Source organism: Oryzias latipes, chromosome 4 (assembly GCF_053564925.1).
Source record: "Oryzias latipes strain Hd-rR chromosome 4, Olatipes_Hd-rR_3.1".
Lineage (NCBI taxonomy): Eukaryota > Metazoa > Chordata > Actinopteri > Beloniformes > Adrianichthyidae > Oryzias > Oryzias latipes.
The window spans coordinates 30978631-30997889 of NC_136240.1; the positions used below are offsets into that span (position 1 = coordinate 30978631).

The 19259-nt window shown below is 40.8% G+C and overlaps 1 protein-coding gene across 1 annotated transcript in view; it reads left to right on the forward strand.

Annotated features, from left to right (window-relative positions):
- The first annotated feature begins 1304 nt into the window (after window positions 1-1304).
- The window catches only part of tprg1 (tumor protein p63 regulated 1), a 31489-nt gene continuing 13534 nt past the window's right edge, over window positions 1305-19259 (forward strand). Inside the window, exons 1-4 of the mRNA XM_004068296.5 lie at window positions 1305-1481; window positions 1617-1835; window positions 7294-7385; window positions 13842-14018. Coding sequence (XP_004068344.1) covers window positions 1638-1835; window positions 7294-7385; window positions 13842-14018 — 467 coding nt within the window. The 5' untranslated portion in view covers window positions 1305-1481; window positions 1617-1637. The remainder of the gene's footprint in view (window positions 1482-1616; window positions 1836-7293; window positions 7386-13841; window positions 14019-19259) is intronic.

Genomic DNA, 19259 nt, shown 5'->3' on the forward strand with positions numbered 1-19259 from the left:
GCACACCAGTTAATCTATTTAAAGGTTATTGTCCCTCTCTAGGACTGCACATTAGTTAGTGTTCTTGCCTCACAGTGAGAAGTCCCTGGTTCAAATCCCGGCTTGGGATGTTTCTGTGTGGAGTTTGAACATACTCCCTGTGCATGCATAGGTTTTCTCCAGGCGCTCCGGCTTCCCACAGTCCAAAAACATGCTCATAGATTGAGACTAAAGCATCCATAGGTGTGAGGGTTTGATTGTGTGCCCTATGACAGACTGGCAACCTGTCCAGGAATTACCCCGTGACGCTGAAAGGGATATAGGGAGTTAAGAAATGGATGAATGTCCCTCTGCTGCAGTAGAAGAGCCTGCACCCTCTACATGTACAAGGCCTGCACACTTTTTAAACATTGGGTTATTTATGCTGGGACATATTTTTGGGTCACTTTTTGAAGCAATACAAATTCTTTGGGTTATAGTGTTTACATTTTAACCCAATTTATGTTTATTTTCTTTAGTTTATTTTTCCTGAGTTAAAATAACCCAGATAAAAGTTAGTTCCCACTGAAGGTCAAAAAAACAAACAATTTGGCTTTTTAAGTGTGAAGTTTTTACCTATGGAAGCGATTGTGTAGCATAATTATAAATAAAAGTCAAAACCAGAAATGCTTTTTCATTTTCAATATGAAGCTGCATCAAATGACTCAAAATTAAAATGAAAAAACAATCCACCAAAATGCTTTTTCATATACTTCGCCCCGTCTCCCCACTGGAAATGCTAAGTGGAATTGAATTATGAGACACTTTTTGCAGGGAGGATGTGAAAACGCAAATGCCTTTTTGTTTTAATTATGACAGAATAAGCGGTTTTAAAGTATAAAATGAAAAAGTATTTTGAAATATTGATTTTCGTTTTAATTTTGAGTCGTTTGATGCAGTTACATTTTGAAAATGATAAAGCATTTCTGTTAATTTATTTTAATTGTCAAATTAGACATTTCGAAATGAATTTTTCTACAGATTTACCAGAGAACTTTTTGAAAATGAAATGTCAAATACCATTTTCATGATCATTTTAATAAATGCAGGATTGCTTTTTCATTTTAATTTTGAGTCAACAAATGCAGCTTTTTGAAAATGAATAAGCATTTCTGGTTTTGACTCTTATTTTTAATTATGCTACAGAAACGCTTCCATATTTAATGTGCAGACATGTAAAAAAAATACAAACCTACAGAATCTGAACCTCTTGTGGTTAAAATACAATCATCTCAGTAAAGAAGCACGTGAATGATGTCACATAATTGAACAGTCAAGCTGCATGAGGAGGACGCAGACTTGCAGGTGCGAGTCAGACTGGGTTGGCGAGTCACATCTGTCTGCAGAGATGCTGCAGCGCGACACGCCCTCAAGCACCGCGGACCCGGAACACGGAAGTCACTCACCTGTAGCTCCAGCTCACTTCATCAGTCGGGGTCCATCATCTGTGTCGGATTTCAGCGGTAAGTGTGGGCTGTCAGTTCCAGCAGTGATGTTATGCGTTTGAGGAGTGGGGGTTGACCTGTCACGGGGGAACTTTCACGTTGGTGGTTTCCAGACTGAACTGCTGGTGTTCGTGTTTTACGTTTCTCTCACAGGGCTGTTGTGAAACTCCAAGCATGGAAACCGAAGAGAAGGGAACACCTGCAGAACAGAGTCAGCTCAGCCCCCCCACCGGGGCCCAGCAGGACTCGGAACGCGCAAAGGACGCGGAGGAGCTGCAGTCTGCGTGCGCAACGGTGCGCGCAAAGCTCGACAAGCTCTCCGCGGAGTCTTCCCTGATGAACTTTAAATTCAAGAAGTTCTTCGTTTTGCGGGTAAATGTACTAAACAAGAACTTGAGCTAACAAAATGATATAAAATGTGAAATATGAAGGCAGATAAGATAAGGAAACTAGTTTAGGTTTTCTGGAAGGCTGTCCTTTAGTGATCACATCAGGTGGTTCTTCTCGTTCATCCAGCATTTCTACTGGCTTTGAGTGACCTCAGTGAAACTATTCAACACAGGTCACAGTAGGACGTCACAGTGAAGTCATGCTTGACAGACACCCAAACCCGCCTCAAGATTAGCAGAACAGAAACTCAAATTCTTGCAGTGAGTTAAGTGTTTGTTGTGCTGTTACATGGGTTCAACTTCTGTTTGGAAGTTTAATACAAATTTCTATGCAAAATGTTAATTTCCTTTTCTAAATTTGTTTTTATCAGTTTTTCTGTTTCGTTTTAAAAAAGTGACTTTAAAGAAACGTATCATTTAGAGCACTTTTAAAAGTTACACAACAGAAGTCATTAGTTATTCTCCACTGTTATTTTAAGATATTATTTCTCTTCTGACACCAGCAATGGTGTAGATTTCCTATGAAGAAAGTTACAGGTCTGTTGCTGCACCGGACCAGGCATCTTTATCAGCTCAGATCTGAGAATTATTCACTATCAACACTATGTGATCTTCATCAAAACGACAGGATCCAACATCAGTTCTGCAAATTAAAGGTCTCACATTGGCAACAGAAGTACAGAAAACTATACTTGAGTAAAAGTTGCAGTAGTTTAAAGTATTTCCCGAGTAAAAGGAGGAAAAGTAGTTTTTTTTTCAAACACTGACTCAAGTATGAGTAAAGATTTGTCAAGGTTAATTCTGAAAACACAAGACAGTATTAACAGAGACAGGAGCTGAGTACAATAATGCACATGCTGTTACTCCGGTTACAGTTACTTGTTGTACGTTAAGGACTTTCATTCCAATAACTCTTGTCAACGGGCTCATAGCTTGGGTGGTCGTGTCTTTGGTAGGGGCTTCAGTATTTAATTGTTTTGCTTCAAAATGCTATAAAATAGGAATCACAATCCCTATACCAGGTCTTCCAATTCATCATCTGTTCCAGTACGTAATCTCTCACTTGGATCAGTTTGTCCTCCTGTAATGCAACAGGGGGGTCAGGCATGTGGTTACTCTATTGCAGGGGTCGGGAACCTATGGCTCGCGAGCCATATATGGCTCTTTTGATGGTCACATGTGGCTCGCAGACAAATCTTTAATTAGACTTTTTTTTTTTTTTTTCATTAGACCAGTCCTTCTCGGGCGCGATGCGATGCCAGAGGCGCGCAGTAGTATTGATGCTTGGAGAGAAAAATCTGCGCCAGCATTATCAGTTTACTATTATCTTTTGTTTGACAAAGTTTCTACCAGCTGGAAACCTGTGAATTGCCGTGCCTAAAACTGTGCGCTCCCGTCTCTGAGAAAGAGTGCGCAGTTGCGGGGACGGGATGTGTGAGGAAGAAAGCAGAGGGTGGGGGTGGAGCGTTGTGGGGAAAGGCAGCAGGTGAATCGCGCTGGGATTGTAAAAACGTAAAACCTGCTGCCCGTCACTCACTGCAGCGTGTGAGTGTGTGTTTGGCTCCGCGTCTGCATGTGAGCAGTTTTTCTCACATCTACAGAACATTCAGATTACGTTTAAAGTCTCAACGCCTGCATGAAGCAGAAACTCACCATGGATCAACCAACCAGACTAGACCATCAGCAAAACTACCACGAGAAATACTCATCATTTATTAGCAACAGCACAACAATGTTATTAAAAATAATCCACAGACTTATTGTACTTTAAAAATGTTGAAATTACATCAAATACACATATTCATTTGTATATTTAGTTTTAAACATATCGTTGCATACTGACTTGGACTGGGTGGCTGTTGGGCCGCGTTAAAAGTTCTGGGGTTCATTGAACGCATCAAGCAGAGATCTGATTGGCTCTCAGTCCTGTCGCTCAGCCTGTTGTTAGGTAATTTGGACCAATGGGGTTCAGCTATGGGCCGAATAAGGGAAATGGGAGGGCGGGAGCAGGGGAATATAAAGTTGGGAGAAGCGCTCTCGTCTCAGCGGGAGAGATTCAGGAGTTGCTGAATTTATTGTACGGCGTTTGTTGCGGTCTGCAGTAACCAGAATAAAGAACCTTAAAAGAGGTTACGTCTCCGTGCCTCAGTGTGGGAAAGGGACACTACATTATTGTATGGCTCTTTCGAAATTACATTTTTAAAATATGTGGCGTTTATGGCTCTCTTGGCCAAAAAGGTTCCCGACCCCTGCTCTATTGGATTTCTTTGTATTGTAACACTTTAGTCATGTATTCTGCTGAGTCAGACTCATCAGTTATTTCAGTAGGTTTATCAAACATAAATGAGTGATAAGGTCTTCCGTACAATATTCTCTGAGGCGTAATGTTTCGGTGACATTTGGGGCAAAATTGAAATACGACTTTACTGAGTCTAAGCATCTAGTCCATTGTTGTCCTGCTTCTGCCACGTATATTCTTAGACGTCTTTTTAATTGTTCCATTCATTCTTTTCACTAGGCCTGCACTTTGAGGATGATAGACACAATGATTTTTATTTATTTTTGTATTTGCCATTTTGCTTCAAACCAATTAAAACAAAAGCACAATTTACACACAAAACCACAGCTGGTTTGCTAAAACACAGACAAAACACAGGATAACCCAAACAATAACCTTTAACAGTTCTCCCAAAATTAAACAAAAACACACAATACAACAACTTAGGTACATTTAACACTAAACAAAATAAACCATTTCACTGAAATGAGTTATTTAATATATAACTAGTGCAGTTAATAGTTATGTTTTTCTTTTTTTTCCCCCGTCTCTCTTGTAGTCACACACACACACATATTCCGTCTGTGCGGAGCTCTGGCACATGCAGCTGGTGCAGCAGTTTAACTAAAGGCTGATTTCCACTGGTCCGTCTGCGGTCCGTCTGCGATGCGTCTGCGGTCCGTCTGCGATGCATCTGCGGTGCATCTGCGGTCTGTCTGGGGTGCATCTGTGGTTCGTCTGCGTTGCGTCTCTGTTGCTCACGCAATAACAAAAGTTCACATTGCGGATAAAACCACAATGAAAGAGGAAAGTTTAATTGTAGATGTTCAAAAACATAACATCATGTATGACACAGAATATGTATTTTACAAAGACTCAGTTAGGAAGGAGAGAGTAGCCTTTGATCATTTAAGTGTTGAATGAGCAAAGAGAACAAGACGAGCAACCCAACGCGGGAGTGACAGGAAAAACCAGTCCTCTGGAATCCATGTGGGAGGGGGGACCGGAGACGCAATGGAGTCAATGTAAATGAACTGACGGTCATGAGACAGACTCCTCATACAACGCAACAGAGATGCACTGTAGACAGATCAGTGTAAATTCAGGGTAACACTAATGCGTTCATCCTCAATCCCCCCACTCCTTTACAAAGTAACATCACAACACTTCTATTCTAATTTAGAGGTCAACAAAAATGTCAGGCTTATAAGAAGGTGGATTATCAAACAGTTTAGGAGTTGGTGCTGTTGGTTCAGGTGTAGCTGCTCCTTCTTAGACAGCAGAATTTTCTCTTAGTCTGAGACTTACAGGTGTTTCATTTTACTTTCTTGTTTTGTGAGCCCCAATGACGCTTTAGCCAATAGATTTTCTGGAACGTTGTGTGGAGGTCCAGATGCAATATCTTAAGACCAGTAATAGTACACCTCATCATAACTGTGACACACCATTAGATCTTAACATTTTGTTTTGACCACTAACTGGCCATGGTGCTTTGGGACATCCAGGGGAATACAGCAATATCATTTTACAGGGATCTCCCTCTGGATCAATTACCTTATCCAGATGGGTTCAGTCAAGGGTACAAGAATTAGGCCACCTAAAGCTACTCGAACGGCGACTCTTTAATTTGATGTTCTAACCCTTAACACTGTTCTACATGCTTCAGAATCACTCAAAAATAGGGTTAGGGTTAACCCTAACCCTCACCTCAGTGGGGAGGACACGTTTTACCAAGTGTATCGACTTATCAGGCATTGTGCCACAACCGCTTTAGGTTGGAATTCTCAACACGTGAGATATTCACTCTCACAACTCATTTTACTCACTAGATCATCTGTTACTCACCACTACTGACTGGTCTGTTCCTCGGAGTTTCCTCAACCTTTGGGTTCCCAGTCGGTGAGAGGAGCCTCAAGTGGCCGATTACTAAAGCGCACCGGCCGAGGCCACGGTCTTCATGAGGTCAGAGAAGACCTTTACAGGCAGGAGTCGAGTACGATTTATCGCGAGGAGAGCCGAGACAGACACGCTCAGTCATCTGCTCATGCAGCTCTGAGAAAGTTGGCCCGTCCTTGTCTTTTTATTAAGAATTGGGTTGCCCAGGTTACAAAAAAGAATAAATGGTCTAAGAGATGCAACGTCAGTGGTTAACAATACACTCGTTTAAACTTTTTGCTGTAGACATGGCAGTATCGGTTTGCAGATCTGAGTTGTGTCCTAATCAGCTTGTTTTCCAGACTCCTTCTGCTTTCTCAGAATCTCCTTCCTCCAGATGGTATGTGCAGAAGAAAAAACCCCAACACAACAATCTGCAATTTGTAGGTCAACAGAGATCAAATGCAGTTTTAAAATAAGTTAGAATGATAATAAAGAAAGTAAATTATATACGTTCAACACAATTCGTTTTATTATTTATAACTTAACAAAATAAACAATCAATTTAGAAATCAACGAAATGGTTTTATAATCTTTGTAATCATTATAATCTTTGAGGTTACATTATGGTTATAATCATTAATAAAAAAAATGTTAAAACAATAGAGTTGGTATTTAAATACGGTCTAGTAGGGTTTACAGAGGAAAATATTTTTATTCTTCAACCCAAATCCACTTGAATAAAGGTAGACATTATTGTTAAAAGACTAAATTTTCTCAGAAATATATATATTTTTTGAATGTTACTAAAGGAAATGTAACTTAATAAAATCTAAGGTAGAAATCCGTGACGTCTTCTTAATGTACCTAAATCAAGCTGGCCTCACTGAGCTCTTTTGTCCCCATGAGCTTTCTGAGAAAAGTATTTTTGTCCTCCCACTTCAGGAATTTCCATCTCAAAGGTATCTGTGCAGGACTGCTGTGCTTTTCTTTCTTTTCTTTTTTTTTTTTTGGGGGGGGGGGTGTTACAATTGGAATGCATCCCATATTTTCAGTCCGACGCAGTACCAGGCTCAGATTAGAAGAGTCCTCAGCATGAACTCATAATCTTTGTAAATTTTCCAACTTGGCATTGAAATAATGAAACCAAGTCCCAGGATGGAGTAGTACAGAGGAAATACTCAAAGCGGACAGGTTGAGCTCTGAATTTTGTGCTGCGTCGTCCTCATTTGTGTTCAGATGCTTTGATTAATCAGACATGAAACTTTCTTCACTTCTGTCTCTGCAGCCCGGCACTCTAAATCAAGCCATAAAAGACGTTGAAGCTCTGGTGAATAAGGAGGAGGACGGCAATGTGCAGAGCGTCTGGCTGATGGCAGAGTGAGTTCATGAGAGCATGAAGTTAAATGTGTTACACGTGGAAGCCTCACCTGAAATCCACACCATCCACTTGGCTTGTGAAAACAAACCTTTGCTTGTGTTATGCAGCAAAATGCCGAAACAAAGGTGACTTGTGTCACATTGACGTACACGAGTCATTAACTTGTCAACCGAACATGCATCTTCACTTCTCAGGGTCTTCTTCCTAACCCGAGTCAGAGCGAGCACACCCACGCTCCATCTCTGCAAAAACTTCTGTAAAGTCCCAGAGCTCGTCTCATGTTAGACTGAGCTCATTTCAAGAGTGCAGTTGAAGATCTTCACCCACACCTTTCCTATGATCTTGGAGCTGTTCACTGACCTGTCTTTTTCTCCTGGCCTTTGGCTGCCAGCTGCTATCACATTTAAAACTGTCAGCTCAGCGAGCCGTTAGATGCAGAACGGGGTTGCACTGCTCTGTGTGTGTAGGCATAGGACATTTTCTTTATAGTGAGAATACTAACCAAAATGTTTTGTCACTTTTCTGAAAAACATCCCAAACATTCAATACAGTCGGACTAATTTATCCAAACGGTCTTACAATTAGCCAGTTTATTTTTTCTTTACCTCTGGCCTAAACACTTTTGTAATACAAACAAAATCTGGTTTTCATATCGCATGGTGATTGCCAGGGTCACGGTTAGGACAGTTAAACTCTTACAGTCTATAATCACATGGTGTCCATGTGTGAACATAAACAACCTTTTCTGCGGAATCTAAACCTCTGGACTAACACTAGACTGCAAAATAAAAGCCCTTCACAACATTGCTGACCAATGTGTCATACGAGTTCAGAAAAGATCAAAAAATTAGGAAGGATACTAACTACGACTCCAAAGTGTGACCTAAATCAAAACATGAAGAATTGCCATCTGAAATTCAAAACAACACGTCTGTCTGATGTCAGTCAGATCCATCTATTTCCTTAACCTGCTGAATCCTTGTCAGAGTCACTGGGCTGCCAGGGCCTACCTTGGCTAAGTTGGGCGAAGGTGCGGTACAACCTAGACAGGCCGCCAGTCTGTCGCAGGGCCACGTCAGTCTGATATGTTATAACATACTTGTCACGATGTTCCAGAGAAAACATTTGCTCATTGGCAAAACGTCACCCAGATGTTCACCTATAATCCAAACAACAGGATGGTCATTTATTGAGCAATTATTGACTCTCCTACAAAATAAGAACAAACCTGCTTTAGCCTGACCTCTGAAATATGCAGAGTTGTAGAAACTACAGAGGATTTATGCTGATGAGTCTCACAATAAAGTTGTAGGAAAGAGTAGTGGAAGCTAGACTCTGAGGTCAGAAGAGAGCATTTGTGAGCAACAGTGTGTTTCACACAAAGGAAGAAAAGCACAGATGCTATATTTGCTTTGAGGAAGCTTCTGGAGAAGAACAGAGATGGTCAGAAGGAGCTGCGTTGTGTCTTTGTAGATCCAGAGAAAGTCTGACAGAATACAGAAAGAGAAGCTGTGGCTTGGATGAAGAAGTCTGGAGAGGATGGATAGAATCGGGAATGAATCCATCAGAGGAACAGATCATCCTATATGTTTTGGAGTTAAAAAAATAACAATGGGTTAGATTTATCTGTGCTTTTCCAGACGCTCAAAGCTCTTACAATGTTTGTCCAATATTCTTTCAATCCTAATTAATAATTGGTAATGGTAAGCTACTGATGTAGCCACAGCTGACCTGGGGCAGGAGGATAGTGGCGTGGCTGCCAGTGTGCGCACACTGACCATCATTGGGACATTCAAACACATGCACACACCAGTGGAGCCACACTGGAGACAGGGAGGCGCAAGTGTCCTGCCCAAGGACACAGATAAATGCATGGAAGCAGATTAAGATGGTTTGGACACATTGGGAGGAGGAACAGTGATGATGCTGGTAAAAGGATGAGGTTTGGAGATGCCAGGAATGAGGAAGACCAAGGAGGAGGTTGATTGATGTGTTGAAAGAGGACATGAGGATGGTTTGTGTTAGTGAGGAGGATGCAGAGGAGAGGGTTAGGTGAAGGCAGCTGTGGCGCCCCCTACAGGGAACAGCTGAAAGAAAAAGTAGTTGTGATGAAGATGCTCTAGCTCACAATGCTGTCTATTCGCCGAGGTCCCTCCTGCTAAAATGTTGTCCTGCGTTATAACCAGCAGCAGAAAGACTAATTGAAAGCAAGAAAATACCTTAAGGTTTCAGTTTTTTTAAAGTTGGTTGTTTCATGATCAGCCAGCTGTTGTTTTGGATCATAGGCCAACATCTGACATCACACTCTCCCTGTAACGTTGAAAATTATTTCAACAGTTGAACACATTTTTAAGTAGGCCAAAAATGTCAAATTGATCCTCTTGGTAATACAGAAATAAACCTTTCACTAAACATGGTGTAGATCGAGTTGAAACATTTAAAGTATACATGATATTTGGAGAAGGTAAGCTCAAAGTAAATAAATAATTAAAGGGTTAGACATGTTTATGTTCTCTCAGCTGTAGAGTACATTTGCATTTGTGCTTTCATTTGAACAGAGATTATTGTTCAGCTTCATAATGCCAGCCTGGCATTTTCTACTGCAGATTCAGATCACATTCTCTTTTCTGCAGGACACTTATGCAGAGTGCAGTCATCAACTCAGAAACAACAGAAAGACTTGCACTATAGCTAAGAATAGAAAAAAAAGTTTGTGTTTGCATCAATCATCACAGCAGCAAAAAAGTCTTACAAATAATTTAAATGACTCGATGTTGTTGCATAATGCAAATTAGATCCAAGACCTGCAAAAACAGACAACTTTATTTCTTCTTTTTAAACTTACTTTATCAAAGTTTACAATTTTCGGGAAAATTTGTTAAATGAACAGTTTGTGTCATTGTAATTTTCTTGGAATTAACTGAAAGGATATTCAAGTCCCCTTTAATCATTGAACCCTTTAATCTAACTTACGGGAGCAGGGAAATAAAAAGTTGGGGGGAGCTCTCAGCGGTGGAGATTCAGGAGTTGCTGAATAAGTTGTACGGCGTTGGTTACGGCCTGCAGTAACCAGAATAAAGAACCTTAAAAGAGGTTAATTCTCCGTGCCTCAGCGTGGGAAAGGGACGCTACATTAGACTGTTGCTAATAAATGAGTATTTCTTACCATTATGTGACTTCTGGTGCTGCATGGTTTTGCTGATGGTCTTGTCTGGTTGATACGTGGTGAGTGTAAGCTTCATGCAGGCGTTGAGACTTTCATCCGTTAAACGTGATCGTAGGTTGGTCTTATTGTTCTTTATATGTGAGAAAGATTGCTGACATGCATACGTGGAGCCAAACATTGTCAGTACTAGGGTTGGGCTATGTCCCCTAAATTGGCACTTGACGATGTTTGCAGTCAACCATCAGGATGGACGATGATATCGTCGGAGGGGGGGGCTATTTTTAATTTTTCGTTCTTATATATATATATATAATTGCCATTCGTCATTTTACTTTATTTATTTTATTTCCCAAATAATGACTCATCCACGATGATCCAGTCTAAACTGAGGGAATTGACTTTAAAAAAAAATCAAATAAACAAAATAGAAGAGAAGTGGTCCGGTCCTGCGTTTGATTAGACCGGTGGAGCGAGCGACCGTGTCTCTAGCAGAGCAGACGGACTTAAAGTTTTGTGCTTTAGGGGAAGTAAGGATGCTTTGTTACGTGTGGGAGATTTAGGACTGTGATCCGTCCCGCAGCTCTGCGTGAAAGAGCAACCGGAATTTAGGAGAAGCGGGTCTCCCGGTAAAGTGTGTGTCGGGGCAGAGCTCGGAGCGCTAGCTAACGTAGTGTGTAAGCTTCGAAGCAGAAAGGCCGCTCAGTCCTTAGAAACCGTTCAAACATTTGTGTTTCCAGTCGTGTCCCAACAAAATAAAGGCTAATGTTATTCCCACATATTTACGTGCAGCCAAGATGCAGATTGTAGCGTTTCACGCATGGATTTATGTTCATGCTAATGTTGTTATCCCGTGTTAGCATACTGCTAATCCTGGCTTCCGGCTCCGTTTTTCAACAGAAAAAGCACTGACCACACGTATTAAAATGATGAGCGAACAGGCGCTTCATAATAACCGTAATATTAATAAAAGCACGTTTAGGAGATAATTTTGTTTAATAATAATAAAATAACCGAGCTGACGTATCTATCTATGTAGCCGCTCGGCGGAACTAAGTTTCGCTTCCGGTTTTTAAAAACACTGCTGCGCATGTGCGAATGATTTATTCCGACCGAAAGTGTGACCCATGTGAATGTTTTTTATAATCTGAAAAAGTTTTTTGGGCCCATCTACACGGTTGGATTCTAATCCGACCATTGATCCCATCAAGATATTTTGCACATGTAACCGTGTCTTTTGGTGTCGACTGGCAGCGTGCCGGGGGCGTGGCACCACGATGGTGTCTCTCCATCGGGATGTCAGTCAACCATCACGATGGACGATACCATCGTCCATCGGCACAACCCTAATCCCTACACACATTCACACACTGCAGTGTGTGGTATGTGACGAGCAGCGTGTTCTAATTAGTGCGTGGTTTTCACCTTGCTGCCTGAGCCCACTACCCCTCCCGTTTCCCTTCACACACATTTGCAGCTCCTTGTCAGAGATGGGAGCGTGCAGCTGAAGGGACGGCAATTTGCAGGTTTCAGGCTGGTACAAACTGTGATATAACAGATAATGGGAAACCGATAGTGGCGCAGATAAACTAACATAAACTAAAATTACCATATGCTTGTTGAAAATAATTTGGAATCAAATGATGACTTTTGAAAAGGATTACATAAAGAAAACTTGAATTTAAGCACTACAGGGATTATTTATTTCTTTAATTCTGTTAATTCATTTATGTAAGTGTGTTTGTATGTACAATACGCTTAGAAAGCACTTTATTTGATGTCACAAAGGGGACAATTATCTTTTTACCATAGCTTTATTTATAAAAGAAAATAAATAACACTTAAAATACACTTAAAAAATGTATCACGATAATTATTGTCTAGTGAGGAGTTGAAGAGTCTAATAGCTGACAGGAAGAAAGCTGTGTGAAGGCGCTCCTTCCTGCAGCGAGCTGTTAACGTCTGACTGAAGGAGCTCCTCAGTGCACTCACAGTATCATGCAGAGGATGATGATGAAGAGGATGGTCCACAATGGATTCCAGTTCCCCTAACATTCTCTTCTCACCCACCAAAGTCACATACTCTAGGGGACATCCCAGAATGCATCTCTGCACCAGTTTTTCCATCCTCTCCCTGTTCCTGTCAGTGCCTTCACCCCTCACTGCAGCTCTATTGAAGAGGGTAGATGGAACAACGCCATTAGAAAAAAAAACTCGGAACACTCATCATAAAAAAAAACATGAAGAGGCCTGGTTGTGATAATGAAGAGGGTGTGGCTTCACGCAAGCTAGTTTATGGTTGCGTTCACTGATTTGAATGCAGAAAGTAACTCTAGGTTTTAGTAAAGAAATTAAAATTTAAAAAAAACAAAGGACAGAACCATTTCAAAGAAACTGTCTAAAATTTTGCAATCCAACCGGTGAGTGGGAGACAGCAACAAAAGTGTAAAAAGTCTGAGATTGTAGCTTTAGTTTATATCTGTGGATCTGTGTACCTCTGTGTATCCTTTACAGTTGTTTACATCTATTTCTCTAAATTGTTAAATACTACTCTTTCATAACACAACCAATTTTTAATTGTAGTTCACAAAAGTAAAATAAGGCGCCAAATGTTTGAATGAACAAAGGCAGCTCCAAAAGGAACCCTTTTTTGTTTGTTTGTTTCACTCATTGATTTATTGATCTCCTTAGTAAAAAACTTCCTTATGTGAGAGAATAAAAAGTTCAGAGAAGCAGATGTTTGCAGTAGTATTTTGGTGAATCCTGCAATGATTTGCTGATGTCATGGTTTCTTAATTAGGATATCTTGCAAATAGCTTTATGCAAAATTACAAACATTTGCCTTTTAATGCAGAATAATTTTGACAGGCAGTTTTGTCAAGTTTGCAAAGAACAGAAAGCACAAAAACCCGTGGAAGTAAAAGAATAAAACATCGAGCCAAGTTCAAATTCAAACTGAGCCCACTTGGGCTTTTATGTCCTCAAGGTTCATCCTTTACTGCAGAATTGATGTGTTGCCAAGAAATATCTTTTTATAAATCCAATAAGCAGAGAATGAATAAAGATTAGGGATTTTTGGGCAACATTTCTAGTATTGATTTTGTTTTGTTAATAGTTAAAAGTGCAGTGATTTTGCTGTGCTGATTGTGTTTATTGTTTTAGAAGAGACTATGTAATGATGGCACAGCACAGAACTTCCATGCTATGCTCTTTTTTTTTTAATGCTCTTTCATCATCTGTAAAATATGATTTACGTGAACTTTCCAACCTTTTGTGTCTGATAATGTTTCAGAGTGGACCACTGGAACAACGAAAAGGAGCGCCTTGTTGTCATCACAGACAACACCCTCATGGTCTTCAAATATGACTTCGTCATGTTCCTCTGTGAGCAAATCCAGAAGATCTCCCTGAACTACGTAGACCGCTTGGTTCACGGCCCCTTCAATTTCCCCAAACACTCCCTGCTCAAGTAAGTCCTCCAAACCTGCAGTTTTCCATCAGAGCTGCAGCTTTAATTTCAGATACTTCCATGAACAAACAAGGCAGGAAACATGCACAGTCTCACAAAATCAACCTCAATGTTACTTTAATGTATTTTTTCATTGTAGTACCATAAGGACATAATAATAATAATAATAATAATGGATTGGATTTATCTGCGCTTTTCCAGACGCTCAAAGTGTCCATTATTCATTCACTCCTCATTCATACTTGGTGATGGTAGCTACTGTTGTAGCCACAGCTGCCCTGGGGCAGACTGACAGAGGCGTGGCTGCCAGTTTGCGCCTACGGCCCCTGGGATCATTCATGCATATTCACACACCAGTGGAGCCACACTGGAGGCAAGGAGGGTGAAGTGTCTTGCCCAAGGACACAACAACAGTTGACTGGGGGGAGTGGGGATTGAACCGCCGACCCTTCGATCATTGGACGACCTGCTCAACCGCCTGAGCCACTGCCGGCCCACATAAATACATGGGAAACACTGTATCAGTGCAGAGAGGAAGTGGAGCGATGCGGGGGAGGCTAAGAAGTGCGTGGCTGTCACTTGGAGCTGTCATTTAACTGATAAGTGGCCAAATTAATGCAGTGCTTTCATCCAGACCTTCTAAAGATGGCTCAGGGGACACCAAACCAACGGAAACTAATTTGATGACTAAAACTTAAGTACTGTGAAGAGGTTATAGAGCATGGCTTTATTTGGGTTTTTATCTCTGCGCATTGAGTTGAATTATACATAAAATGCTCACAAAAGTCCAGAAGGAAGGAGACGGTTTCAGAACTAAAGACTTTAAAGACCTTTAAACACACCGTCACTTCATCTTCATCATCTCTGGCCCACAGTTTCTCTCATGCAGAAGTCTTTCAGTGTTTTTGTCTTAAACTTCATCCAGTTTATTCATTTAATGAATTCTCCCAGAGATGATGCACACATGTGTAGGTTTACAGGTTAGATGAAGATGCAGGCTTGGATTTTCTCAGTTAGCACAGTTCTGTCTTGGTTTGTCCTGTTTGGAAGAGTTAAAGGAGGAATGACACTGTAGAATCCAGTGTAAATCCATGCATTTCTTTAACCTTTCAATCTCTCCAGAAAACCGTCTCCCAGAGCTAATCTTTACATTCTGACAAGCTGATGTTTTAGGTTTGAAGCATTTCAATCATCTTTACATCAATGCAACTCCTATATCCCACACAGTGTGTGAAGTAAGTGGCTATTGTGTGCAGAGTTTGTGCACGATGGACAAAAAAATCAACCACATTACTCACAATAAGTTAGGAATATTGTTATTTACATGAGTGCTTCTTCTATTTGTTCTAAATTCTAATGAATTATGTAAAAGTTCCCTTTGATATCATTAATAATGAACGAGAAGAAACACAATTTTCATTAGTTTGATATTTATTTCCCCCAAAATGAAGACAAAAATAAATATGGCCCCAAATAACAAAAATTGACCATGTCACTTGAGGGGATGTTTTTTACCATGGGCCTCAATCACAGCCTGACAGTGACATCTGATGCTCCTCACTAGCCTCATGATGTTCTGAGGTGTTCCACTCTTCCACAAGAACATACAGTTCTGCCAGGTCACTTGGGTTGGGTGCCATCATCCAGTCTCTGCTTCACCTGGTCCCAGACAAGCTCTTTGGGGTTCAGGTCAGGGGTCATCGCTGGCCATACCATATGAGGTACTCCCACTTCCTTAAGTCGAGTTCTAACAATTCTGGCACCATGTGGTGGAGTATTCTCCTCCATGAACAGAAAGTTTGGGGTGTGCTGGTGGAATTGGGGGATGATGATGGTTCTGTGATGTCTCTGAGGTAAAAATGTGCAGTGACTAGGTCAGCTAAAATTACTACATCAGTTTTGCACTGACTAGCAATTGCCAGTCCAGTCTGTTGTACCTCGTCCACCAATGCCAACCCTGAGAACCATGTTGACCTCACCTCGCCTTCTCCAGCAATGCTAACCAACACCATTTCTGTGGAGGGAGACCGCTCATCAGTGAACAGGGTGGTTGACCTGCATTGTCCAGACGATTGTCCTTTTATATCCACAGAATGTTGACATTCACGCCACATTGAAAAGGTTTTTCTTCAACAGTGTTTTGGTTTTGGCCTCAATAAGTAAAACAGACTGTACCTGTACATGGTGAGATCATGATGTGGAAAACATAAAATGAGGTTTGTCAATCACCCCAAAACAACTATCTATCCCCAAAATCTGTGAAGTGAAACAAACACTGTAAATGACATCCACTGAAATTTTCACAATATACCTAACCTATTTTGTGTAGTGTACAGTAGTGGAACATGCAAGCATTAAAAACAGTATTTCAAAACAGATTTAAATACAGATAATAAAGGCTTTCTTTTCAGATTTCACATGCAGCACATTTAGAAGCTGAGATGTTACAGCTGAATCTTAAGTTTTTATCTTCAAAAAAACATAACCTTTCCTTTTGGAAAACTATTTTATAATGTTAGTTTGGCTTTAATAATTTTTCAAAATTTGTGCACAAAACAAAAAAATTAAAGTTTCCTGCTGATGTTTTTTTTTTAATTATTATCCAACATTACTTCCTTGTTGTTCCCTGTAAACTGAATGCCTCACATTTTGAGCTTCTGCCTGAAAACCTGTGTTTGCAGTTCACCTGAGGTCTTGAGATGTCTGCTCTGTTCTACTCCTTTTGATTTGCCTGCTGACAGTTGTCATCTGACCACTTGATGTCAGTGTGCACCCTTGTTAAAGAATTTCAGGGTGAGCGTCTTGGATCAGAGTCTGGAGAGTTTCCTCAGAGAAAAAAATTACACTTTTGCCGTATTAAAAACGGTCAACTTTCATGTGGAAAATGATCACATAAACTCTTTGTTTGCTCTACAATGATTTCTTTGATTGTCTATCAGTGGATGAACATTGAAGCCTATTAGGGCTCACTGCAGACCTTCAGTTTAGTTTGAGATTTGTTTCTGTTACGTCTGTGTAATTCCCTGCAATGGACAGGTGATCTGTCAAGGGTGTGCCCAATCATTGCCGGACAGTAGCGAGGTACACTCCAGCATCCCTGTGACCCTGAACAGGAATAAGCAGGTTTAGAAAGTGAGTGGAATTATTGTCTATGTATTAGAAACAATGATGCTATGTACACACCAGGCAAGTAATGCTTGTCAAGAATGCGCTGAATGTGGATTCTTTAGCACAGGGTCTTCACACTTATGGAAGCGATTGTGTAGCATAATTAAAATTAAAAGTCAAAACCAGAAATGCTTTTTCATTTTCAAAAGGAACATTTGAAAGGAACCTTTTTTGTTTGTTTGTTTGTTTCACTCATTGATTTATTGATCTCCTTAGTAAAAAACTTCCTTATGTGAGAGAATAAAAAGTTCAGAGAAGCAGATGTTTGTTGACTCATAATTATAATGAAAAAGCAATTAGACAAAATGCTTTTTTCTTTTCTTCCTCAACACATTATTTTATTAAAATGATAGTGAAAATGGTATTTGACATTTCATTTTCAAAAAGTTCTCTGGTAAATGTGTAGCAAAATTCATTTAGAAATGTCTAATTTGACAATTAAATGGATTCACAGAAATGCTTTTTCATTTTCAAAATGTAACTGCATCAAATGACTCAAAATTAAAATGAAAAATCAATACTTCAAAATGCTTTTTCATTTCCTACTTAAAAAACGCTTATTCTGTGTCATAATTAAAACGAAAATGCAAAGAGAGGATTGCATTTTCATATTAACATCCACCCTGCGAATAGTGTCACATATTTCAATTGGACTTAGCATTTCCAGAGGGGAGGCGGGGCGATGACGTCAGTGCTATCTCTGTGTGTCCGGCTGCTAAGAAACACATGCTAGGAGCAGTGCGGCCAGGCTTGTAGCTTTGTGTTAGCGGCAGAGAAGAGGGCTTTGTGACAGTTGTGCTCTCCTGATGAATGTACACAGCTTCTCAGGACTACGTAGCAGCATTTCCACCTTCTGTGGTCCTCTTTTGGACGCACCGCGGTTCGTCGAAACTTTCCCCCGGACGACTAGCTTTATCTTCGGACCGGCAGCCGGATCACCGAAGGCAGAAGTGCTGCTACGCAGATCTGTAAAACTCTAAATGATCATATGAATTTGTGTTTCCAGTGGTGTCCAGACAAAATAAAGGCTGATGTAATTCCCACACATTGACATCCAAGATAGTAATACAGTAATAAAAGCACGGATCCGTGGCTGTGTAGCTCCAAAAGATACATGTTGGTCCAACCAGCAAACGTTTAACATGGCGAAATCTGCTGGAGCTGTTGGTGGGGCTCCAGCGGTCATCGAACAGCAAAATCAGCGCCACGCTGCAGGAGACTATCTTCTAAATGTGCTGTTATTGCTGTTATGATTACTATTAAGGGTCTGCTCGCTCATAATGTTTTAAATCTGTGCGGTCAGAGCTTTTTTCTTGGCTGCAAGGACCCGAAAGAAGCGTTAGCATTAGGTTAATTGGTGCTAAAAACATCAGCCATGGATGAAAACTCCAGGCGGCAAATCCAGCTATGAAAAACTTGGATTTAAATTTGTGGGAATAACATCAGCCTTTATTTTGTCCTGGACACCACTGGAAACACAAATTCATATGATATTTGAGAGTTTCTCAGGTCTTTAAGCAGCATTTCCTCCTCCTGCGCTTCGAAGCTTCCCCGGACAACCTTTGTCTCTAGGCTAGCGGGCCGGGTTTAGCGCCGTCCGAAAACAAAGCTAGTCCGAGGGAGAAGCTTCGAACCGTGCGGACAGCAGGGCTCCAGAAGGAGGCTGTGGTCCCAAACTCCGGACCGCACAAGGCGGAAATGCTGCTACGAAGTCCCGAGAAACTGTGTACATTCATCAGGAGAGCACAACCGTCACAAAGCCCTCTCCTCTGCCGCTAACACAAGACTACAAGCCTGGCCACACTGCTCCTAGTGTCTGTGCCTCTTAGCAGCCAGACACACTGAGATAACATTGATGCCATCGCCCCGCCTCCCCTCTGGAAATGCTAAGTCCAATTTAATTATGCAACACTATTCGCAGGGTGGATGTGAAAACGCAAATGCAATCCCCTCTTTGCATTTTCCTTTTAATTTAATATGACACACAATAAGCGGTTTTTAAGTAGAAAGGGAAAAAGCATTTTGAAGTATTTATTTTTCATTTTAATTTTGAGTCATTTTATGCAGTTACAT